Raw genomic sequence first — 26719 nt, forward strand, 5'->3', positions numbered from 1 at the left:
GAGGAGCACATGAGTCAGCTAAGGCTTACTGGGGAGTGCTCCCCCACTCTTAGGCTGAAGACGCCCTAACGTCCCCGAAGAGCCCGGCGGCCCTGCCTGGCTGTGCGGCCTCGCTCCGCGCCGCCTCCCCAGGCAGAAGTGCCACGCTGGCCAGGCTCCTTTCAGTCCCTCCAATCTGCTTCACTCTTTCCAGCCTCAGGGCTTTGTGCCAATCCCTCTCTTTGTTCCTAATTCTCCACCGCCGCCCCCACCACCATGTCCCTGCCTCTCCACTGAGTTAACCCCTATTTACCCTGCAGATCTCTCAAAAAATCGCTTCCTCAAGGCAGCCTTCTCTGACTTCCAGACTAAACTAACTTGTCCTCTTATAGAGCCCAGAGCATTAAGTGCCCTTCTTTGACAGTAGTTATCACAGTCGTAAATGATATGCTTATATGACTATTGGAATGAAATGTTATGATTTGAGCACATGCTTTAAATCATAAATTATGTTCATAACTGTTGATTTTCAGACAGACACAGATGTACTGTAAAAAAGAAGCCTTACCTGGGGGAGGCTCAAAGAAGGCTTCTTGCTCCTCCTCGATGGGCTCGGTGTCATTGTGGGCTGTCCGTTTGTGCATGGCCAGTGTTGAGATCTGCTTGTACGTCTTCCCACAGTGGTTACAGTTGTACGGCTTAGAGTGAGTGTGAACAACATGATGTTTGTACAAACTGGAATATTCTGTAAACCTTTTGTCACATCCAGGGACTGTACAAACATATGGCTTTTCCCCTAAGTAAAGAACACACCAAAAAAACAAAAAAAAAATCAACTTTTACATATGCAGGCATACTCATTCCATATCCTCTGGGGGTGAGCGGGGGCGCACAGAGAGGGGGAGCCTCTAATGGCAAAAATAAATAGTTGTCAAACCCTTTTCTATCCTGCTATGAGGCAGTACACAAGAGAAGATGCCCTAACTCTGGCTTCAGCTGGGCTCAAAGGGGGATCTGCACCCTGAGTCGTATCCCGTGTGTGTGGGTGCCCCTCTCCCCTTAACTGCAAGAGAGGTGAAACATCAGGATGGAGACGTTTACTGTCCAGTTGCCTCTAAGCTTTGCTGAAAGTGTTCTTGCTGCCCATGACGAGATAATCTAGACATCAGTGATCCTACACTAATGATGGCAACAATAAATGCAGCTATTCCTGTAATCAAAGCAGCTAACCCTAAGGGTTTTATAAGGATAATGAACAGATTTCCTAAAAAGTCTCTTAGACACAGTTTGAACACGTCAGTACATCTAAAATGATATACATGTCCTATTCACTTCACTTCACTTCCTGCATCCAATCAAAAGCTATTGAATATTTACTAAAAACAACTCAATACAAAGAAATTCTTCTTCCATGAAAACAGTTTGAGAATAATATAGGCAGTACATATTTTTTTAGAATTTTTATTACAGAAAATTTCTCCATACGCAGAAGCATAGAGACACGGTGCAATAGCCCTAGGTACCAACCATCTAGCTTCAGCTGTGAATTTACAGCCAACAGTTTCACCGATTGAGCACTCCTTCCAGCCCCCTCACCCACCCTGCGGTCTTCTGAAACAGCTCCAAGAGCATTCCATCTCATCTATAAATATTTCAGATTGTATAGAAGGTGGACTCTTTTTTGAAATAAGAACGCTAACAATAATTATTTAATGTCATAAAATACTTAGACACTGTTAACATGCAGTGGTGGGAATCTAACACTGAAAGCCAACTGGAACAAATTAACCTAACCATAATATAAATGAAGAAGGGGTATAGGGGCCAGGACGGAGGTGTGGGGGGCGGGGAATAAATAAAGTAACTCATACACGCAGTACTTGACGGACGTTCTCAGTCTTGGACTAGGCCAGGGTAGGGAAAACAGCAAACAAACAAACCCTCAGCTCTTCTTGGTAGGCTTGCTTATTACAGTGCTAGGGACAAAACGACTCAGCCTAGTTTCGATGTAACAGAAGACTGAGCGAGAGCAAACGTGTCAGTGCTCTTGGAAGCCAGAGCTCTCACCAGGGAAGGAGGGACGTGCGAACATGCGACGGGGGAAGAAAGGAAAGAGCCCTGCAGGATGAGTTTGAACTGGAAGCTTTGGTGTGAGCTCGGATAATCTCTAAAATATGCACATGCGTATCTTCCACTTGGTTCTCATTTGCACCTTTCTTGGGGAACTGCATCTTTTCCATGGTTCTAAGCACAGTAAAACCACCCGCCAACAGTAAAAGGGCACACTAATGTACCCTGTAATATGTGTCTTAGACATGCAGTAACTGAGATGCTTTCTATCATCTCTCCAGGCCACATTCTCAAAGCAGAGCAGGTTCAAGTTCTAATCCTGGAAAATGGTGGCTGGGGAGACGTGACAGGCAAGGCCAGGCAGGAAATGCCAAGGACTCCAAAGCAAAGCACCCGCCCCATTAGTAATTAGGCTGCAGAGCAAATTGCCACTAGGTGGCACCAAACCAAAGTCATGATATAAATGAACTTGGTTTGGGGGTGGGGGTTGGCCTTGCCTGAGGCATGGGGAAACTCTTGGACCAGGAGTCTAACTCAAGCCACAGCAATGACAACATGGAATCCTCAACTGCTAGGCCACCAGGAAACTCCTATGAATTTGTTTTTTGAGGGGGTTGTTTTTGTTTTTGTTCTGAAATTGCACTTTTTTTTTTTTTTGGTCTTTTTAGGGCCGAACCTGCAGCATACGGAAGTTTCCAGGCCAGGGGTCAAGTCGGAGCTGCAGCCGCCAGCCTATGCCATAGTCACAGCAACATGGACCCAAGCCAGTTCTGTGACCTACACCACAATGCATGGCAATGCCAGATCCTTAATCCACTGGGCGAGGCCAGGGATCAAACTCTCGTCCTCATGGATACCAGTCGGGTTCATTACTGCTAAACCGCAACGGGAACTCCCCAAATTGTACTTTTTTAATTGGGTATGATTGACTTAGAATATTCTACGAGGTTCAGGTATATAACCTAGTGATTTGCTGTTTTTATACATTATAAAATGATCACCGCAGTAAGTCTAGTTACCATCTGCCAACATAACCAAGTTATCACAGTATTACTGACTGTATCTCCTATGCTACACATTCCATGACGTACTCTATGACCGCACGTCTGTACCTCTTAATCTTCCTCACCTGTTTTCACTCATGCCCAAGCCCCGCCCCCAGCAACCATCAGTTTGTTTTCTCTTCCAGTCTGCTTTTGTTTTGTGACGTTTGTTCATTTGTTCTGTTCTAAGTTTCCACATATAAGTGAAATGTTATGGTATCTGTCTTTCTCTGTCTGACTTACTTCACTTAGCTTAATGCTCTCTAGGTCCATCCATGTTGTCAGAAATGGCAAGACTTCATTCTTTTATGGCTGATATTTTACTGTATGTGTGTGTGTATATCACATCTTCTTCATCCATTCATCTGTCAATGGACGCTTAGGTTGCTTCTACATCTTGGGTATTGTAAATAATGCTGCAATGAATACAGGGGTGTGTATCTTTTTGAATTAGTGTTTTTGTTTTTGTTATTATAATATCCAGAAATGGAACTGCTGGGTCATATGGTGGCTTTATTTATTTTTTCCTTTTCTTTTTGGCTGCATCTACGGCATGTAGAAGTTCCTAGGCCAGGGATCAAACCCGAGCCACAGCAGTGATCCAAACTGCTGCAGTGATAACACCAGATCCCTAACCCACTGAGCCACAAGAGAACTCCAGTAGCTCTGTTTTCAATTTTTGAGGAATCACCACACTGTTTCCACAGTGGCTGTACCGATTTATATTCCCACCAACAATACAAGAGGGTTCCCTTTCTTCCACATTCTCACCAACATCTGTCTTGTTGACAGGTGGGAGGTGATATCCCGCCGTGGCTTTGATTTGCATTTCCCTGATAATTAGTGATGCCGAGCATCTTCTCGTGAAGACATAAACAGACCTGAATTGCACTTCTGAGCTCCCTAATGACTAGCCAGCCACCTGGTCTCACCTGGGTCATCTGACCATCCTTGCAAGAATGGACTGTTCACACAGCTGAATCTTTACACTCCACTTAGAGCATAATTTGAGCTTTTACTGGGTTATCTACTTGATGATCATTAGCCAATCTTTTCTTCCAGCCCAGACCTACCTCATGAGTCAGACCGACATTTATAACTACTTACTGGATATCTCTGCTTCAATGATTCCTAAACATGTATGCACATAAAAGACCTGGAGAGGTTTTTGTTTGTTTGTTTGTTTTCAGGGCTGCACCTGTGGCATATGAAGTTTCCAGGCTAGGGGTCGAATTGGAGCTGCAGCTGCTGGCCTACACCACAGCCACAGCAGCACCAGTTCTGAACAGTGTCTGCAACCTACACCACAGCTCATGGCAATGCTGGATCCTTAACACGCTGAGCAAGGCCAGGGGTTGAACCTGCATCCTCATGGATACTAGTCAGGTTCATTACCGCTGAGCCACCATGGGAACTCCCAGAAGAGATTTTTGTATGTTTGTTTTTCTTTTCTTTCTATGGCCACACCTGTTCCATATCAAAGTTCCTGGGCTAGGGGTCGAAAGGGAGCTGCAGCTGAACCTACAACACTGGATTTGAGCTGCATCTGTGACCTACACCACAGCTTGTGGCAACGCTGGATCCTTAACCCACTGAACAACACCAGGGATCAAACCCTCATCCTCACGCACACCGTGTTGGGTTCTTAACCCACTGGGCCACAATGGGAACTCCTGGAGAGTTTTTTATAAATACTGATGCCTGGGCCTCACCTCAATAAAATTATGCCAGAATCTTTGCAGATAAGAGCTGGGGAGTCAGTCTATTTTTAAAAGGTGAATCCAGTGAACTTCCACATTTGAAAACACTGCTCTACCTGCATGTCCCAAAGATCACTATGGCCAAATTTAATACAGCATCTCTCTTACTGGAATTTAATGTGCCCATAAAACGTGTTGAATGGCTAACTTTCAGATGAGTCTGTATTCCATCACTTTAAGTTGGAAAAATATCTTTCCCAACCCATCTAGCCAATTTCCCCAAATATCACCAAAAGGTTCTTAAGCATCTCTGTTATAACCCACCAAGAATTTCTGTATAATATGAAGCACTTAAAATACCAATTATCTAATTATTTAATACTCAATAAACTCAGTAGCAAGTTTATGTTTGTGTGTAATACACTATGACAGAGCTGTATCAAATAGCTTTGTTTTTTTCCTACAACCACAAACATGTACTAAAATTTTACAATAAAATATCCTAATGAAAAAGGAATGCAAATTATATTAGCAAAACACAATTTTTCTTCTAATCTGTGGCCCTCCTTTCCAGGCCTCTTAGGTTTTCACAGCCTTTTCTACTTTCTTAAGAAAGCTACAAATAATGTAGAGAAGGTGACAGCATAACGTGTAACACACAATGGAAGCATAATACACGACTGTGTCAGAAATTTGACTTCAGTGCATTCTATGTTCTCTCACTTCGACACGCATGCAACTTAAGGTTTTTTCCTTTTATAGAAAAATGCACACAGAAGTAGATTCAGGAGTTCCCATCGTGGCACAGTGGAAATGAATCCAACTAGGAACCATGAGGTTGCAGGTTCGATTCCCAGCCTCGCTCAATGGGTTAAGGATCCAGCGTTGCTGTGAGCTGTTGGTGTAGGTCTCACATGCAGCTTGGATCCTGCATTGCTGTGGCTGTGGCATAGGCTGGTAACTGTAGCTCTTGATTTGGGGACCCCAGCCGGAACCTTCATATGCCGTGGGTACGGCCCTAAAAAGCAAAAAAAAACCTTGTTAATGTACCACTTTCAAAGGAAAGGGATTGCTGTAGATCCCTGGAAATAGTTCCAGAGATACCCAGGGGTCTAAAGTTCCATTCTATAAAAATACCTTTTGATTTTGAATTACCACAAGCTTACTTTTTTTCCTATTTTCTTTTTTTGGTCACCCCACAGCATATGGAATTTCTGGGCCAGGGATCAGATCTGAGCCACAGTTGTGACCTACACTGCAGCTGTGGCAATGCCAGATCCTTTAACTGGGGACCTAACCTGCATCCTGGTGCTGCAGAGATGCTGCCGATCCCACTGTACCATAGCGGGAACTCCACAGGTTATTTTTACTACCAGTAACAAAAACAATATATTCAAAGAGAGTTTCTTATAAAACTAATGCACCTCCTCATTTGCCTTTCCATGCCCATAAAAAATACAACCACCCCAAATCAATACAATATTGTAAATCAACTCTACTTCCATTAAAAAAAAAAATCACAAAGTGAAGCATCAAAATCAAAAAGTTTTGTGCTGCAAACAGCATCATCGAGAAAGGGAACAGGAGGAGTTCCCGTTGTGGTGCAGTGGAAACGAATCTGACTGGGATCCATGAGGACGCAGGTTTGATCCCCGGTCTCATTCAGTGGGTTGAGGATCTGGCATTGCTGGGAGCTGTGGTGTAGATCGCAGACATGGCTCAGATCTGGCGTTGCTGTGGCTGTGGCGCTGGCCAGCAGCTGCAGCTCCAATTCGACCCCTAGCCTGGGAACCTCCATATACCACGGGTGCTGCCCCAGAAGGAAAAAAAAAAAAAAGGGAACAGGAGAAAATATCTGTAAATCACATACCTAATAAAGGGCTTATATCCGGGATATAATAAAGAATTCTTATAACACACACAAAAAAGACAACCCAATTTAAAAAATGGGCAAAGGTACTGAAAAGACACTTCCTGAAAAGACACACACACACACACACACACACACAAACGGCCACTAAGCCCACGAAAATACGATCCCCGTCATTAGCACGTCAGGAAAACGCAAATCAAAACCATGACGAGAGAGGAACCACTTTTCATCCACTAGGGAGGCTGTGATCACGGATAACCCCACTGTCGCCTGGAATGTGCAGAAACGCGAACCGTAAACATGGCCGATGAGACTGTGAGACGTTGCAGCCGGTTTGGAAAACAATCTGGCAGCTCTTCAAAACGTTAAACACAGTTATCATGTGACCCAACAATTCCATTCCTAGGTGTACACTCAGGAGGAAGGAATACACAGCCACACAAAAACTTGCACATCAATACAGCAGCATTATTTATAATAGCCGAAAAGTAAAATAACTGGTAAATGGCTAAAATATGATAAATTCATATAATAGAACGCTAGTCAGTAATTAAAAAGGGAAGAACTACCAACATATCATGGCTGAACCTCAAAAGTATTATGCTAAGGGAAAGAAGCCAGACAATGAACATCACAAACCGTGTGATTCCATCAATATGAAATATTCAGAATAGGAAAATCCACAGGGATAGAAGGTAGAATTGTAATTCTTACGGGGTGTGGGGGGGAACTGCTAACAAGTATAGCGTTTCTTTCAGGTGAGATGAAAATGTTCTAAATTTGGGTTTGGGTAAGTATATTAAAAAACACCAGAGTTCCTGTTGTGGCGCAGTGGTTAACAAATCCAACTAGGAACCATGACGTTGCAGGTTCGATCCCTGGCCTCACTCAGTGGGTTAAGGATCCCAAGTTGCTGCAGCTGTGGCATAGGCCAGTGCCTAAAGCTCTGATTAGACCCCTAGCCTGGGAACCTCCATATGCTGAGGGTGCGGCTCTAGAAAAGAGAAAAAGACAAAAATAAATAAAAAATAAAAACAAAAATAAAAAACCAATGAATCATATACTTTAAATGGATGACTTATACAGTGACTTACGTATCAATAAAGCTGTTAAAAAATATATATATATCCATAGATACTCTGCAGCAATTATATGTCTACTATCCTCGCCCAATCGACTGTCCTGGACAGTTCTTGTCTCTCTCTGCATCTGTGATGGCTGGCAGGGAACACACAGCAGATGCTCAACAACCACTGAATGAATAAATGTATAAATGCTAGGGTGACTCTTTTTCAAGTGGCATAATCCCTCTCTACCATGCTAAGTGGCAGGAAGGAGGGAAGAGATTACCTGTAAATGGTTTATGGGAGAGACAGGAGTTAGACTGAGCCTTGAAAGTTTGAAGACCAAGAAACAGAGGCTGTTACCTGTGTGTATCCTCACGTGGTTTTTATAATTGGTTGCACTGGCAAACGCCCTCCCACACCCGGGCTCTGTGCAGTAATACGGTCTTTCTCCTGTGTGCGTCCTAATGTGCACTTTTCTGATATTTGATGTTGTAAAAGACCGCCCACAGCCTTCAAAATGACATTTAAAGGGCCTTTCTCCTGAAAACACAAAGGGAAATAAATTAAATGATGCAAAACCACAGAAAATTGAAATATCTTATCCTTCAATTCTGCCTAGGCTCATCCATGCTCAAAGCTCTAGGCTTTTTGTATCGAAGCTCCTTCGGTTTTCTTTCTTCCAGAAACAGCATCATCTACTCCAAACTTAAATTTACACAGGAAAACCTGAGTAGTATTCAAAACTCATCACTGATTACATGACTTCCCAGATGGAATCATCCGGAAGGGCATCATAAAAAACGAGCTGAGAAAAGCAGAGAAAGAAATACATATCATAGAGAAATACAAAAGAAAAACAGAGTCAAGAAAAAGGATTAACTTAGAACAACCCTAGGATCCCCTAAAATCTTATCTCCTACTTTATTTATTCTATAATTCTTGAAGAAAAAGAATTCTTGGTCTTTTTAAAATCTAGTGTCTAATACATAATATGCACTGCACCAAAAATACCTACTGAAGATATTACTACTCTAAGGAGCATGGAAACACTTGCCTCTGATATGAAAGATTAAGAATAAGAGCATAAATAGAATACAACCTACAGCTTTATGTTTTTCCTAAACATTATAAAGCCAAGTCAATTTGGGATCATATTTGAACTAAAAAGTTAAACTTTAATGACTGGAAGAATCCTCCATAGAAATCTGCTAAGCTATCTCAGAATACTTAGAAGTATTTGGGGATGAAGTTATCACACTCTAGTTAAAACATCTGCAGTAAAAATATCAAACTAAAGCTTATGCTCTATTACTTAGTCAACAGCTTATAACAGCACCTCTTATCAACAGTTTCTGAAATTCTTCCAGCTCTGACCCAAAGCAAACAATTACCGTTATAATACCAATCTTCAAACAATCAAGTACAAGGAAGGGAGAGGAGCAGAGGGAAGACAAAGCACTCTTTCGGAGAAGGAGAGAAGAAAATTTAAAGGGTAGGAAGAACAAGCCTTTCTTCCTGTGGGGCTGTTAGAGTCCAAACACCTTTTTAGAAGCAGCTTGATGCAGGAGAAGCAATACTAAGCGGAGACAGGATGGGGTGCCTCAGGGTCTGGTCTCGGTTGGGCTACCAAACAGATGTACAATCCTAGGTAAATAAGCCCGTTTCTCAGACAATTCCTGAAAGCTGAGAGGGCTGGTGATCCAGGGCCACTGTCAATCTCTTTTGGAACATGGACCCCTCTAAGGTTATGCTACGCGCCTAATGGCATAACCTAACGGGTTCTGCACCCTCGTTCCGGAAAGAAGCAAATACGCACAGATGGCAAACTGCATGGAGTTTCGGGAGGGTAAGAGAAGCCTTTGATGCTGACCCCCCAAAAGCTTCCAGAAACTACTTCCTGGAGTCCCTCCCTGCCAGTTAGGCACTCCTGGCCTAGATATGACAATTCTTCATATCAGTACCTGTATGCGTTCTGATATGTTTTTGTAGATCTCCTGAAGTTTTGAAAGATTTAGTACAATTATCTTCTGAACACCGATATGGCTTTTCTCCTGTATGGGTTCTGACATGACTTTTTAATCCGTAACCTTCAAGAAAAATTTATGAGAAATTTAATTATATAAGCATGCCCACTGAGATTAAGCTACTGAAAAATACAGGAAACACCAAGAATAGAATCTTAGGCAAACACAACAAAACAACTATTAACAAGGTACAAGAGTATGACAGCTCAGGACTCTCCTGCTGGAAATTCAATGGTTTCATCTCTGTCTGGAAGAGACTGTGTGTTTCTTTCTTTAAAGTGCCCCAATCTTATGAGAAAAATAATGTGTATATGTTATTTCTACACAGCAGAAATTGAGAGACCACCATAAATCAACTGTAATAAAAAGAATTTTTTAAGTGCCCCAATCTTGTTAGATGTTCACAACTTACGCCCCCAAATCCTGAATTAGAGCGGAGACATGGATGAGGAACAGGATGGAAGTCAGGAGGCCTGGCCCTGCTCCCTGGACAGGACGGTCCCACTGCCGCGCTCCAGTTCCCCACAGTTCCCCCCAAGGTCTGTCCTACTGTTACACCCCGTGTCAGCTTAAGGCTTGGCTTTTGTTTTTCCTGCTTAAAGAAAGCAGAATGTGGAGTGAAATCCAAACACAGAGGGCAGAAACAGGTCTGAGGAGAAAAATGACAACCCCGAGAGAGAGAACAGAGCAGCAGCACAAAGGCAGGAGGCGAGAGACTGGAAGGCTGGTCACTGTGCACCTGCTACTTCAGACCAAGGCAAGGGGGCAGTTCCTGCCTCTCAGCTCTCTCTGCTTGACCCCTAGGGGGAACCAAGAAACAAAGAAAATTCATGTTTTTACCTGTTGCAAATGCCTTCCCGCAGCCTGCATGCTCGCACTGATACGGCCGGTCCCCTGTGTGTGACCGCTCATGGACCTGTCATTAAAACGCAGGCGTGAGTCCACTTCCTGGAGGCCACTCTTTAGACCCACGGTCTCCACATAAAACGTTCTTTTTCAGAAACCAGGGCCCAACAATTCTCAACATGGACCAAATGTTCTATGTTCAGAAGCACTCATTTTAAAGAAGGAACAGCAGTACCGGAGGTCCGAGTTTTCCGAGTGCTCAGAGGGGTCTGCATGGAACGCACACACTGAAGGCCAGGCTGAGGGCAGGGACAGGCAGAGGCCAAGGGCGTGGAGCTGCTGCCAGAGGGGCCTCGAGCTGAGGCACGGCTTCAGCTCTGGCGGGTGGTGTGGCCGTGGCACTTGCCTTCTCTCAGCCTCAAAGGCTTCTCAGTAAAGAGGGGACATAACAGTACCTGCCCAAGAGCTGCCGTGACACACGAATACGCACGACTACGGCCAGCACCTCCTGAACCTTTACTGTACATGTACAGAATTCACTTACTTAATTCTCGCAAACACTTGCTGAAGGAGGTAACTTGTTTTTGCCACACTTGTGGCATATGGAAGTTGCTAGGCCAGGGATGGAAGCCAGGCTGCAGTTGCAACCTGCACCACAGCTCCAGCAGTGCCAGATCCTTAACCCTCTGCACTACCCGGGAACTTCCGAGGGAGGTACTTTTATCATCCGATGTTACAGACAAGGAAAATGAGGTACTAAGAGTAACATGTCGAGGCTACACACCAATAAATGATGGAGGGGCTACTCCAAATATGCTAAATGCACACCTCCTGACACACTCGAAGCTATTCAGTACGCGGCAGCTGTTACTTTTGAGTCATGGCGTATGGTTTTCAGCTGCAGTCCAAACATTTGGCCTATGTGTCAGACACCTCTGTACCTGTACAGCACAAGTTAACACCGCCTTTTGCCAGACTTCAGCAAAGCACTGTTAACAGAGTTGATTATACACACATTCCTCATTTAATTACATAAATTTCACACTTCACAAAAATGTATTCTGCACACGAGGGAGACGGAAGGGAAGAAAGCACCGTCCCAGCCCCCAAGAGCGGAGGTTCTCAAGTCTGCACAGGCCTTTGTGTGTGTGAGTGAGTGAGTGTTTCCATCGCGGCAGGTGGAGGAGAACTACGGTGTGCGAAAGTGCTGCGAGTACATCATGCTGGCGTTTGGTGTCCTGGGGATTCTCATGCTAGACACAGGCTTTCCTTCATATGTACCTTAAGATGATGGCCTGTTGTATACAACTTTCCACATCCATCATATCCACATCGAAAGGCCTTCTCGCCACTCTGCTGAGATTTAGCAGTTACTCTTGTTGCATGTCCTTGCAAGACAATCTAGATGAAATAAAAAGTACAATTTAAATTATTTATACAGAAATAATAAAGTAGGTGATGTTACAATTTTCAGAATAAAAAAGATAAAACTGTAATGTGGGTTTCCAGACTCAGGTCATCATTTTATGAAAATTTTATCATGCTGAGCCAGTTCTGTTCCACGGCTAAAGTCAGCTCTGGAAGAAGTCAGGAGATCCAAAAGGGGACACAGCCAGCATTCATAGGTTTTTTTTTTTTGTTGTTGTTGTTTGTCTTTTTGCCTTTTCTAGGGCTGCTTCCCGCGGCATATGGAGGTGCCCAGGCTAGGAGTCTAATCGGAGCCGTAGCCACCGGCCCATGCCACAGCCACAGCCACGCCAGATCCTTAACCCACTGAGCAAGGCCAGGGATCAAACCTGAAACCGCATGGTTCCTATTCAGATTCGTTAACCACTGCGCCAGGACGGGAACACCAGCAGTATTCATAGATTGATTCCCATTCTAGAAAAATCAAGCCAGGCAGCATCTATTCCTCCACTGTATGCAGGTGTTGCCTGACATATTCCAGGGAGACACACACACACACACGAGTTCTATAAACGATGTAAAAAATCATTTTCAGTTTCAAAAGCAATGATAAAGAAGGGTTAGGTCACTGGACTCACCCGTGGAAGACACTACAATCCACACGATCCTAGTCTGTACTCATATGTTAAGTAGACCACTTCTCTGGAACTTCACACGCCAGACTTTAAATAACTGCAGCAACGCCAAGCCATGGGACACACAAAAGTCAAAAACTACTCTGGCTTTTATCTCCACACACAGAATGCTTTTGTTTTTCTTTTTCAGCTGCACCCATGGCATATATAAGTTCCTGGGCCAGGGAGTGAATTCAAGCAGCAATGCTGGATCCTTAACCCATTGTGCTGGGCCAGGACTGAACTGACACCTCCACCAAGACAAGCCAGATCATTAACCCACTGGGCCACAGTGGGAACTCCTAGAATGTTTGAGTGGGATGGATTCTTTTTATCTGAAATGTTTCCTTGTAGAGCCCTTTATCTCTCAATCCCAGCTGATATTTATCTTCTCAATTCTCAAACTGTTTTATTCTACTTGGCACCTGCTCTGGGTCTACCACCTTCCTCGTACCTTACTTCCATACCAACTTCCACCGACCCCATCTGCACCATGGCAGACATTCTAAAAATCACAAACGGCTGACAAATGACTGGCTAAGCACCTACCTCATACAACGGTAAATTAGTCCCTGCCTTAGTAGGGCTTTCATTCTAGCTAGCGAAATTGTCCTATAAATGAAGGATTATAATGGAATATAGTAATGCTATCACGGCAGTCCAAAACATAGCAAAGTTCTAAGGGGACAAAATTCAAAGGTAGGGAGAGCTATAGGCTAGGGCAAGCTGTCTAGAAGTAAAATCTGGAGAATGAAAAAATGTGTGTGTGTGTGAGACCAGGTCACTTTTCTGTATAGCAGAAATTGACAGAACATTGTAAATGAACTATAATAGAAAAAAAAAATCTTTAAAAAGTTAAAAATAAAATTCAAAAGATAAAAAAAAAAGAAAAAGAGAGCTGGAAGAGCAGTCCAGGCAGGAGTAGTATAACCAAGAGTATGGGAGTGTGTCTGGAAGAAAAGGAAACTTAATATGAAAGCATTACGTTTGCAGAGGAGAATAAATACTCTAAAAAAGAAAGGGAAGTTTAGGAGCACATCGGGGAAAGTTTCAGGTGCCACTCTGGTGTGCAGGCCGAGATAATGAAAGCAAAAGGGCAGCAATGAAGTGTTTCAGTAAGGGACTGACCAGGATCCGTTCGGCATGTCAGAACGAAAACTGGCAACGGTGCGGGACACAGTGAAAGACAAAAGAGGCAAGGAGACTCCAAGCAGGTGGTACAATCATAAATGTGGAGGGAAGAGCAATGAAAACCAGCCCAGGACGATGACTAATGGAATGAATGCAACAGATGATTCTGTAGATATTTTAAGGGAGAAAATGGACAGAATCCAAAATTCAAAAGCTAAATTAATAAACTAAAGCTGTAACAGTCATTTAAGCCTGGGGTATATATAATCCTTGTCAAAAGAAAAACCACCTGATGTATTATCACAAGGGAAATGTCTCAAGGGCCATTAGAAGCTATTATCAGTGAAACACTAATTAGCTTCTAAAACCACTTACAGAAAATGACTTCACTACTATTTATACTTAATGTGTGTTCTGAGATTTAAGAGACAACCTTAGCTCTGCCACAAATTCACTATGTGACCTTGTGCACGTCATGGAAAGCCTATTTGCCTGTCTATATAAAGAACATATTTTGTGAAACCAGTGGTATTTTTTCCTTATTAAACCTTTTTTTAAGGAGTCAAACTCCTTTGTCAGATGAAATCTTACACAGCATTCTACTACATAAAATAGATAAGGGGGAGAGTTCCCTGGTGGCTTAGGGGGTTAAGGATCCAGTGTTGTCACTGATGTGGCTCTGATTACAGCTTTGGCACAGGTTTGGTCCCTACCTGGGAACTTCCGCATGCCCCAGATACAGCCAACCGCCCCCCCAAAAAAAAACCAACAAAAAAAACCAGATAAGGCAGTCTTGCTGCTGCTAGCCCAGGGAGGTGTGGGTGGCTCAGCTTTGCTAGTCCCTGAGGGACCTCAAATAAACCCTATGACACCCCCACCCAAATCAGACTTTAAAAACCACTGTGGCTCAGTGGGTTAAGAATCTGACTGCAGGAGTTCCCGTCATGGCTCAGTGGTTAATGAACCCAACTAGTATCCATGAGGACTCAGGTTTGATCCCTGGCCTTGCTCAGTGAGTTAAGGATCTGGCATTGCCGTGAGCTGTGGTGTAGGTTGCAGACGTGGCTCAGGTCTCCCTGGTGCTGTGGCTGTGGCACAGGCTGGCAGCTACAGCTCCAATTTGACCCCTAGCCTGGGAACCTCCATATGCCACGGGTATGGCCCTAAAAAGACAAAAAAAAAAAAAAAAAAGAATCAGAATCTGTCTGCAGTGGCTCAGGTTGCTGTGGAGGTGAGGGTTCAATCCCCGGCCCCGAGCAATGGGTTAAAGGATCCTGTGTAACTGCAACTGTGTTGTAGGTAACAACTGAATGTGCCACTGGTGCAGCTGAAAAAGGGGGGAAAAAAAAGAGTATGTTTTCTTTCAAGAAAGGAATCACGGAAGTGTGGCAACAGAGGGGACTTTAGAGAACCAGGGGACATGTCAGCACTGCCAGGAAGATTTAAAAAACAAAAACAAAAAAGAGTTTTCTCACAGTGATTGTTACTGCATAGTGGTCCTTCACCTTTTATTTTTACCCTTCTCACCATTTGGCTTTTCTAAATATAAACATGATTACTTTTTTTTAAGTATACAATAGTTATCTGTACAGTAAGATATAGTAAGATAATTGGTCATTTGGGGTTTTTTCTTTGTACTTCTCTGAACTTAAAAAAAAAAAAAAATCACTAAAAATATTATTTTAAAAAATCCTGGGTTCCATCCCAGACCTACTGACTGAAAGTCTGGAAGTTGGTCTTGGTCCTGAATTATTTTTCAAAAGTTCACAGCTCAACAGCATGTTGGCCTTAGATTAAGAATCACTGATCCAACACCTTTATTTTAGGGATGAAAAAAAGAGCCTTAGGGAGTTCCTGTTGTGGCACAGCAGGAATGAATCCAACTAGGAACCATGAGGTTGCAGGTTCAATCCCTGGCCTCACTCAGTGAGTTAAGGATCCGGCACTGCCGTGAGCTGTGGTGTAGGTCACAGATGTGGCTCAGATCCTGTGTTGCTGTGGCTGTGGTATAGGCCTGCATCTGTAGCTCCAATCTGACCCCTAGCCTGGGAACCTCCATATGCCAGCCCTAATAAAAAAGCAAAAAAAAGAAAAAAAAAAATAGAGCCTTAGAAGAGCAAGGTTCACTTGCTCAAGATCACACAGCTAGATAAGTACTGAAAATACATATGAACTAAGATCCACATTCAAACTGTCAAGGCGAGGAGTTCCCATTGTGGCTCAGTGGTAATGAATCCGACTACAATCCATGAGGCCTTGGGTTTGATCTCTGGCCTTGCTCAGTGGGTTAAGGATCCGGCACTGCCTCAAGCTGCAGTGTGCTGCGACGTAGGTCGCAGACAGGGCTCAGACCTGGCGTGGCTCTGATGTAGGCCTGCAGCTGTGGCCCAGACTTGACCCCTAGCCTGTGAATACCCACATGCCTTGGGTTCGGCCCTAAAAAGGAAAAAAAAGTAAATAAATAAGACAAACTGTCCATGCTGAACAAGTTTTGGAGTAATTAACCAATCCATGTTCTGAAAGAATCTGCCACCCCAGCCATATGTTATATGAAATTTGTGTGTGTGTATACATATATACCTATAAACATATACATACATATTACATATATATATATATATATATATATTCATTCTAGGGCCAGGCTTAAAAAGGCAGGCTGACTTCACAAATTCTCCCCTGGAATTTGACCTAAGAAGTCAAGGGAAATCCTGAGTTGCTCGTGGGTGGTAACCCTGAGAAAGCAGGACTGCGGTGGACCAAATGCAGGCTCAGTGAGGATGCAGAGAAAAAAAGGGAGCAGAGATGCTATGGAAGACGGCGGAAGGAAAACCAAGATCAGCCTCCAGCCTTGACTCCGTTGCAATTCTGGCTCCTGTGAAGCCCAGCTGTTCAGCAGTTCCTGCCCTTAGCTTCTTGTAAGCTCTGCTGTATCCTTATAACATATCTTTTTTCTTGAACTAGCTTGATTGGCTTTCTTTGTTGTGCAACTATTAGAGCTTGGATTGAAACTCTCACGCCAAAGGACTTTGATCTCCAGTGTAAATAAAATTAGTTTTTAATGAGGTCAAAACTAATGGAAACCATGAAAAAGGACCTGAGATTCTAACAGAACATGTAAAGCATCAACATTTGCTGTATTAATGCTTACATATTTACTCTCTCATGTATTACCTAAAATATTAATCAAGTGAAATGTTCACTTGGTTTTCACAGCCTCGCGAGATGGATAAAGGCAAAGGTTATTATCATTTATCTGATAAGAAATTTTGTTGTTGTTGTTATTTCTTGGGCCGCTTCCTCGGCATATGGAGGTTCCCAGGCTAGGGGTTGAATCGGAGCTGGAGCCACCGGCCTACGCCAGAGCCACAGCAACGCGGGATCCGAGCCGCGTCTGCAACCTACACCACAGCTCATGGCAACGCCGGATCGTTAACCCACTGAGCAAGGGCAGGGACCGAACCCGCAACCTCATGGTTCCTAGTCGGATTCGTTAACCACTGCGCCACCACGGGAACTCCCTGATAAGAAATTTTAGATCCAGAGAAGTTAGATACTTTGCTCACAGTCACACAGCCACTATGTAGCAAAATGGAAACTCAACTCAGATTTTGTTGTGTTTTGTCTTTTTAGGATATTTTGACCTTTTAATACTACATACTGGGCCCTCAATCAACCTCAATTATAGTGCTCAACTATTTTAGAGGATGGAAGATTTAGGAATTTCTGATCCAGCGCTTAATGAAGCAAAATATGAGTCAAAATGCAAGCCACAGATATAATTTAAAATGTTCTAGTAACTATATTTAAAAATTAAAAATGAAAAATAAAAAAGAAACAGGTGAAATTAATTTTAGTAATTATTTTATTTTACCCAATATTATCCTCTAAACATGTCATCAGTAGGAGACATTATTATGATATATTTTACATTCTTTTTGGCATTATAAGTCTTCAAAATCCAGTATGTATTTTACGCTCACACCACAGGTCAATTCTGACTAGCCACATTTCAAGGACTCAGTAGCTATAAGTGGCTACATTTTAGACAGCACAGTCTTAGTCTGCAAGGGAGAGGTAAAAAGGCAAAGGAGAAAAAGTTACGGTCAAAACAAAAATCCGGGGTTCCCGCTGTGGCTCAGCGGAAACGAATCCGATTAGGAACCGTGAGTTTGCGGGTCTGATCCCTGGCCTCGCTCAGTGGGTTAAGGATCCGGCGTTGCGGTAGCTGTGGTGTAGGTCACAGACATGGCTCAGATCTTGCGTTGCTGTGGCTGTGGGGTAGGCCAACGGCTGCAGCTCCGATTGGACCCCTAGCCTGGGAACCTCCATATGCCTTAGGTTCGGCCTTAAAAAGCAAAAAAAAACAAAAAACAAAAACACAAAAATCCTATTCAACTTTCTTATATTTCTTTGTCTACTGGCACCAACACCAAATGGTTATATGTCTGGAGATAAAGAGTAATGGGGCTTTTTACGACATTCTGTTTCGGCAGTACTGAATTCCTAGCATGTTTCTGGTTTCAGAAAGTAATTGCTGACTACAACGAAACTTTATGATAAAAGTATATTATATTGTTATATGGCCCAATGGTAAATTCACTCATTCTTTGTTGACTTATTTTATATTAGTTTATTATAAGTGTAGTTACAACTGTCTTTAAAAATAGGTTATTTAAAAACTTTCCAGTATTTAAAAAACTGCTAGTCGCTGATAAGAGAGAGACCCCACTGGGCCACTGCCAGGCACCGACCTACATGTCCTACGCGTATCTACACTGCGTCTGCATTTTAGCAGAGTTTGACTAGATGGATCTGACACACTGCAGGATAAAAACAGGAAAGTCTCATTTTATGAATTCAAAGACTTGAACATTTTGCCAAGAAACACACATTTTCAAAGCGGATGGTCTCAGTGAATTGCAACAAGTATTTCTACGACTGCCGCTTCACGACATCACTTCAGCTGGCAAGGAGAAATACTGGCTATTTTAGCAGCGTTTAAAAGCATCAACGTTTTACCAGTGACTTCAGTGGCTCCTGCTGTTTCACCATTCACTATTACGGCTCATGTAAAATCTTCCTGATCATCCCCACTCAGTGGCATTACGCGGTGACGCCAACGCTCAAGTTAAAAGGGTGGCCCTGGGGTTCTGTGGTGGTGCAGAGGGCTAAGGATTCGGCATTGTCCCTGCTGGGGCACAGGTTTGATCCCTGGCTCAGGGACTTTCATATGCTGCATGAGAGCTCCCACCGTCCAAAAACAGTGTGGCCCTAAAGCAGTAGCTTTTAGAAAAGGAGTTCAATACGATAAAACTCTCGGAAGAATGCAAAAACTGCTATGAGGGATCAATCAGCAAAATACTAGAGATAACTGCTGAGAAAAAAAAAAAGAGCAGCATTAAAGTAAGAATACACTACAATGATTATATAAGCTCCAAGAACAGCCACCCACACACCTACCCCTCACACAAACATAAAAACACGGAATTCCGTACATCTCCCAGAATGCACCTGTGACTACTCCGTACTTAACTGCAAAGCCTGAACAGGCACTGCTGCTCTAGACTGTTATTTAAGTAAAGGACAGCCAGTGACTGGACCCAGGGTGGGCATCTGAATCAAGGGCAGCCAACCTGTGACATCTACAGCCCAGGGAGTAGCCTGGGAGAAAAAAAAGCAGAAACAGCCTAGCCCAGCAGGAACAATGCTAACTAGTTCGGGGACCTTTGCTCAAGAATCTGAAAAGGAAAGTACGGAGGGAAACAGCTGTAGACGGAAGAGACAGAAAGATATGCAAAGCAAAGCAGAGAGGTCAGGTAGCTACAGTAAGGGCGAAAGCCAGAGACAGGATCTGCCAACAGCCCTGAGTGTGGCAGCAGCAGATCAGCTGGTCTCCACAACCGCCCTGGATCCCAGGGCACGAGCTTTAGCGGGATCTCTGTGTGATTTCCATCTCTGTACTGCCACTTTCATCCAAACAACGAATTCTGAGACCTGAGGAAGTTTGAGAATGTAACTGCCTAACGCATACACTGTTTTTCTGAATTGGCAAGACTTTTCTTTTCCAAATTCTTGTTTTCATCCATAGAAGGGCCTAGAAATGCTAAGAGAAAGAGATTCTATATAAACAGTTAGCCTTACATACCTGCATTTTTTTCTCTTGCTCATTTTCTCCAATCATTCCAGAACCTGTTACACTTTCACTCCCATCAATGGACACCTACAGGAATAAAACAAAGCTTAAAAGAGTTTTACATGTTGATAATTGTTTAGGCTGGGAGCTAAGTCCATGGGATTCATTATCATTTGTTTTCGTGTATGTGTGAACATTTCCATGATAAAAAGTGGGGGGGGGAATCTTTTTAAATTACGTAAGTGATATAACTTCAATGCAGGGAAAAAACACTGCCCCTTTGATTTAAAGCTTAAGTGACACTTTCCTTCATCTTTTCCAATTTCTAATTTCTAGTTCTTAATTCATAAACATTTCCGTCTATGTCGCCTTATTTCTTTCATGGCACTCATCACTGAACATATCTTTTGGCGAGTTACCTGCCACTCATTTCTCTTCTTTAAGCTCTTACTCTATTCCTTTAATTTTCTTCAAATATTTCTTTCTGCCCTTCACTTCTTTTTTTTTTTAGTCTTTTTGTCTTTCCTGGGGCTGCACCCACGGCACATGGAGGATCCTCGGTTAGGGGTCTAAACGGAGCCGTAGCCGCTGGCCTACGCCAGAGCCACGGCAACGCCAGATCTGAGCCACGTCTGCGACCTACACCACAGCTCACGGCAATGCCGGATCCTTAACCCACTGAGCGAGGCCAGGGATCAAACCTGCAACCTCATGGTTCCTGGTTGGATTCGTCAACCACTGAGCCATGATAGGAACTCCTGCATTGATGCTCTCTGGTTTTGACTTTGAATTTCTAGTTTCTTATTTTTTTGTTTTCTTTTCTTTTAATGAAAGATAAAGAAGCTGTATCTGGGACGTTCTTCACATTATAAGATGCGGTACCTTTGCTGCGTACTGTTCCAAAGCACTGATGGTGTCGGGGTCAATGGTGGCGTCCCCAGTGTGCAGACCTGCCACTGTCCCATCAGCCTGAATTGCCAGGATGGTGTCGGACTGTGGGACCTGCACGGCATGGTGGATGTAAGCTGTGGTGCCGTCTTCCAGCTGAACTGCCTGTAACGCACTCTGGTCATAACTGTCTGAGGGAGCGGAAGAGAATGGCATTAAATTAAAGGCGGTAGGACAAATTGCTACACGTTTAAAGGAGGAAGGGAGAGGACTTCTGCGGCGCTGCTGTGAGCAGGGCCCACGCGCTTTACGCGTGTTACTCTGTGCCCTCAGCGATCCTGTGAAGGGAGTGCTTACCACCCCTGCCGTACAGTCGGGAAACTGAGGCTTAGGGAGGTACAGTCGCTTTCCTTAGGACCCAGAAATAATAATAAAAACACTAACAATTAACAGTCAAAATCAGTATTCAGAGAAACCAGGATCTGAACTCAAGTTAGTGTGACTCCATGTTTTCCCTCTAAATAACCAAATACACACAGCACTGTGAAATAATAAATCCAGCCAGCTACAATGAACCTGTGATCAACTCCCACTGCTAAAGAAAAGATCCAGAGTTTACTTTCAACTTGAAATAAATAAATTTACTTATAAATTAAAACATTCTAAATTTTAAAACATTTCCTCCTTTGGTTTCACAACTAAACAGTCTTTTAAAACATGTCACCATCATTCTATACTAAAATATTTTATCAAGTAGTAACAATAGTTAATATTTATTGAGCATTTATTATGTGACAAATATTGTTTCAGATGCTTCACATTTTATTCTCCAACCACCCTATGATATGGGTATTTATTACAATTCTCATTTTACGGATGATGAAACTGATGTACAGGGAGGCTGAATAATCTGCAGCTAAAAGACAGCAGACCCAGACGTTCTGGCTGCAGAACTATGCTCCCCACTCCTCTACATTCCACCTCAAACCCTGGTCCTCCCTACACAAACTTAAGAAACATGAACATCACCATATTTGTTTCAGATAATTTTAATATTTTTATTTAAAGACCAACACAAGGAGCAAAGGACCTTGCTAAAAACATTATACTTAAAAGGAAGAAAAAAATTTAAGAATTTAACTTTTAAGTGTTTAATTTCATATTTTAAAAACAGCCTCAGAGGTCCCTTCATCAGCGGTTAACGAACCCAACTAGGATCCATGAGGATGTGGGTTCAATCCCTGACCTCGCTCAGTGGGTTAAGGATCTGGTGTTGCCATGAGCTGTGGTGTAGGCTGAAGACATGGCTCAGACCCTGCATTGCTGTGGCTGTGGTGTAGGCCAGAAGCTGTAGTTCCAATTCCACCCCTAGCATGGGAACTTCCATGTGCCGTGGGTGCAGCCCTAAAAAAGCAAAAATCAAATAAATAAATAAAAATTTTAAATAAAAAAATAAAAACAGCCACTGTTTGAAGCCCTCCAGGGACCAGGGCTTTGCTATTCCAACCTGTCATCAGACAACTGAAATAATTAGAAAGTTATTCCTTAGACTGTGTCCAAATTTGCCATCTTATGTTTCAGGTAAGCACAATTCTTGTACATTACAGCACTTCAGCAACTAAAATCAGTTCTTATTTTTCCCACTCCCCACCTCTCCTTTATTTAATTCAACTGTTCAAAGCAAATTTACCTTTGGAGGTATGATGAATAAATGCTGTAGTGCCATCTTCTAGCTGGACTGCTTGACCATCCTCTAAACGCAAACTGTCCCCTGCTCAAGAACAATGCTTACATTTAGATCCCACGTTTTCCAAGCACGTTCTGATGACTGAGCAACAGCAGGATCAATAAGCCATTAAACATACCATGAACCAAAACCCATCCTTGCTTTATGGGTTTTTGAACATGTAAATAATTTCAGCAAAGCTGCTCTGAATAGGTGTTTAAAATTAAAAAGTTTAGAATGTCTGCTTTAGCAACATATACCAGGAGATGAGGAGAGTTGAAAGAAGGGGGTGGGGGGGAGAAGAAAATGAGAAGACATGCAGGCTTTAGCTCATGTAACAGAATGATTCACTTAGAACTGGTGGCCATTTATTGCCAGAGTGTAGTCCAGCAACTGCTCGTCCATTACCTTCCAGAGAGAGTGTCTTGACGACGTTAGAATGGTCTTTAGATCCTCCCTCTGACCTCTGCCCATCTCCCCTTTCAGAAGGACGACGAGAGATCAGGACCAAGTTTAAGCAGAAACAGGCAGATGGAGGCAGCAAATACTGAAGCATGAGAATCAGAAGGGTAAGCATCAAATACTTACTGCTTTTAGGTATGGGTACATGCTGGACATAGGCAGCAGAACCATCCTCCAGCTGAATGACCTGACCGTCTATGAGTTTTCCATCTGGAACAAAGGAGGGAAGCCAAGAAATCAGCACAAGCAAAAATTTTAAACTTTATACAATTTCAAAATAATATAAAAACATACACTACTCAAGATCATGTTCATCCTGATTCTTCCCTCAATGTTCTGAGGCAATTCAATAACACATCCAGTGATCCTACAGGAAGCAGAAAGTCCTCCCTCAGCCATCCTTCCTCCCTCCGATTTTCAGTGGGGTAAGTTCAAGAGGAAGAGTGGCTCACCGCGGCCAGCTATGGCAGCTGGACCTCTACGCACCCTCAGAGCCATTTAGGGATAGTGACCCCGGCCACAGGGTAGCTGAAGCTGGGAAGACAGACAGACAATCAGTGCATACGATGTCACCTGTCCTTCTCCCCCGGGACTACAAGTCCCTGGACTATGTACACATATGCTCAGTAGGTTTCCATAAAACAAGGAATTGGAGAAGGAGGCTGTTTCTTGGAGCGAAGTAAACACTGACTTAGAGACAATGTTACACAAGCAAAACCAAATGTCCACTTTCATGCATATTTTGTAAAAACATTAAATAATAATTTGCAAAAAATAAGTGAAAAAGTGAGAAAGGTCTTAACTAAAAATAGGTTGGGGATGCTACCCCCTCCCTCTCACTAATTCCGATATCCCAGAGTGCCTTTCAAGAATCTCAAAAAGTGTCCCCAAATTATCAAAAAAATTTTAAGTTAGGAGTTCCCATCCTGGCTCAGCGGTTAACAAACACGACTAGTACCCTTGAGGACGCAGGTTCAATCCCTGGCCTTGCTCTGTTGAGTCAATAAGGATCCAGCATTGCCGTGAGCTGTTGTGTAGGTCGCAGGTGCGGCTTGGATCTGGCGTTGCTGTGGCTTTGGCGTAGGCCAGCGGCTACAGCTCCAATTCCACCCCTAGCCTGGGAACCTCCATATGCTGTGGGTGCCGGCCTAAAAAGACAGAAAAAAATTTAAGTTAAAGTGAAACTGTTAAAAAACACCATATGCAAGACAGTGTCAGTAAGAGGGATTGGGACGTGTTCCAACTCTGAGCTAATGAACTGCTGGAAACAACCACTGGGCCGTGCGGGAGGTACGTACCTTTAGAGCTGTGCTGTATGTAAGCAGTAGAGCCATCTGCAAGCGTGACTGCTTGCAAGCTTACACCTTCCATGTTCTCTAGATTGTCACCATCTATTATAAGAAACATTTTCTTCAGATAACTACCACATGTACATATGGTTTAAGGTAATGAGGTTAAAATAAAAATTAGTCAAAGGCAGACAGCTTAACTTTACTCAAGTGGGATTGCTTCAGCCTTTACAAAAAAATATTTCCCTGCCCTACCGTACCCGGCATCCACACCAAGATAAAAACACTCGTAAAAAGGCGTAGCTTTGTGCTGCTTTTAGCCAAAGGAAAAGAAGCGAAGAAAACACAGTGGTGTGTGTTTTCATTTTACCTTAAAATAAGTATTTCCAAACCCACGTGATCCCTTCAAACACGAGTGCTCACCTGCCACAGTTACCGCCTCTGTCAGGCACAAGGTAACATGCTGAGTCTCCATTCCTCCTCCAGGAAACTCCGTCATTCCCTGAGAGTCTCGATTTATTTGGGCTAACAACATTTTCTACCTTGAAGGAAAATACAGGCATTGAGAGCAAAGAACAAAGCATATGAAATAAAATCTACCAAGAACATTTGTGAACCATGAAAAACTGCTAAGGAAGTAAACAGTGTTTGGAAAGAGCTAAAGCGTCATTGAACATGCAGGGTAAGGGTGTGAACCCAAAGTCCAGGACATGCCTTTAATAATTCATCAGGAAGCTGCTGGGCACACGGACCAGGCTTGCCCATCAGTTCTGCATCATACCTGAAATCCCGTAATTGGTGTTTTTTGCGTTTAACATGGTTGAAAATTCCCAGTTACAATCCATCAGCAATCCTGTTGACTCAGTCTTCGAAAACCTACCCTGCATCTGGCCGCTTTTCACAAGCCTCACCTTGACCTCCGGGACCCAAACCACTACCACCTCTTCCCCGCCAAGATGTTACAGCACTGGCATTCCACCTGGCCTCCCTCCTGCACAGTCTCCTCTCAACACAGCCGTGAGCAGGGTTCCTTTTTTTGGCCACACCCGAAGCATGTGGAAGTTCCTGGGCCAGGGATGGAAACTGTGCTGCAGGAGCAGCCTGCACCAGAGGTGCGGCAACACTAGATCCTTAACCCACTGCGTCACGAGGGCACGTCCTCAGAGGGCCCTTTTGAAGGGAAAAGTTAGATCACGTCTCCTGCTCAAACTCCCGGATGATTTCTCATTAGAGGAAAGCTAAAAGGCCTTACACTAGCCTACGAGGCCAACAATCTCAGCCCTCATTTTTTACAACTCTCTGACTCGTGTTCATTCCCTTTCAGCCACATTTTGCTTTTCCTCAAACACAGTGGGTGTTCTAATGCCCCAGGACCTTTGCCTCTGATGCTCTTTTTGCCTGAACATTTTCCCTGCAATCACGATGATTCCTTCACATTCTTCAAGCCTGTGTTCAGTGTCCCCTCAGTGAGAGCTTCCTTGCTCACTTCATTTCACACTGCACGTCCAAGCCCGCCGAGGATGACCCACCCTGCACCCCCTCCCTCCTGTATATTCCTACATGGTACTTATTATTCGACATATTACAAGCATTTGCTGACTTTGTTTCTTATGTATTTCCCCCTCAACTAGAATGGACAGGGATTTTTACTGCTTGCTCACAGCTGACCCAAGTGCTTAAAGAGTCCTGGCACACAGCAGACACACAATAGGTGCTGAGTAAGTGGATGAACAAAAGCCTCCTTTAAAAAAAATTTTTTGGGGAGTTCCCGTGGTGGCGCAGTGGTTAACGAATCCGACTAGGAACCATGAGGTTGCGGGTTCGGTCCCTGCCCTTGCTCAGTGGGTTAACGATCCAGTGTTGCCGTGAGCCGTGGTGTAGGTTGCAGACGCGGCTCGGATCCCGCGTTGCTGTGGCGTAGGCCGGGGGCTCCAGCTCCGATTCAACCCCTAGCCTGGGAACCTCCATATGCCGTGGGAGCGGCCCAAGAAATAGCAACAACAACAACGACCAAAAAAAAAAAAAAAAATTGGGGGGGGGGGGGGAGTTCCCGTCGTGGCGCAGTGGTTAACGAATCCGACTAGGAATCATGAGGTTGCCGGTTCGGTCCCTGCCCTTGCTCAGTGGGTTAACGATCCGGCATTGCCGTGAGCTGTGGTGTAGGTTGCAGACGCAGCTCGGATCCTGCGTTGCTGTGGCTCTGGCGTAGGCTGGCGGCTACAGCTCTGATTGGACCCCTAGCCTGGGAACCTCCATATGCCGCAGGAGCGGCCCAAGAAATAGCAAAAAGCCAAAAAAAAAAAAAATTTTTTTTTTTTTGGCCATACTGAGCGCATGTGGAAGTTCCCGAGCCTGGGATCAAACCTGTGCCACAGGAGCAGCCCAAACAGCTACAAGGACAACA

The 26719-nt window shown here is 43.7% G+C and overlaps 1 protein-coding gene across 5 annotated transcripts in view; it reads right to left on the bottom strand.

Annotated features, from left to right (window-relative positions):
* ZNF143 (zinc finger protein 143) overlaps positions 1-26719 on the bottom strand; it is a 59223-nt gene that overhangs the window by 19423 nt on the left and 13081 nt on the right. For 2 of the 5 annotated variants that reach the window (XM_047752136.1, XM_047752137.1), the window contains exons 2-12: positions 24739-24857; positions 24325-24417; positions 23153-23236; positions 22529-22612; positions 20833-21029; positions 19963-20037; positions 11884-12003; positions 10597-10672; positions 9694-9819; positions 8093-8272; positions 548-775 (exon numbers count right to left, since the gene is read on the bottom strand). In XM_047752136.1, the coding sequence (XP_047608092.1) occupies positions 548-775; positions 8093-8272; positions 9694-9819; positions 10597-10672; positions 11884-12003; positions 19963-20037; positions 20833-21029; positions 22529-22612; positions 23153-23236; positions 24325-24417; positions 24739-24850 (1375 nt within the window). In that variant the 5' untranslated portion in view covers positions 24851-24857. The remainder of the gene's footprint in view (positions 1-547; positions 776-8092; positions 8273-9693; positions 9820-10596; positions 10673-11883; positions 12004-19962; positions 20038-20832; positions 21030-22528; positions 22613-23152; positions 23237-24324; positions 24418-24738; positions 24858-26719) is intronic. The other 3 variants (XM_047752135.1, XM_047752134.1, XM_047752133.1) reach the window with 2 other exon arrangements.

Source organism: Phacochoerus africanus, chromosome 11 (genome assembly GCF_016906955.1).
Source record: "Phacochoerus africanus isolate WHEZ1 chromosome 11, ROS_Pafr_v1, whole genome shotgun sequence".
Lineage (NCBI taxonomy): Eukaryota > Metazoa > Chordata > Mammalia > Artiodactyla > Suidae > Phacochoerus > Phacochoerus africanus.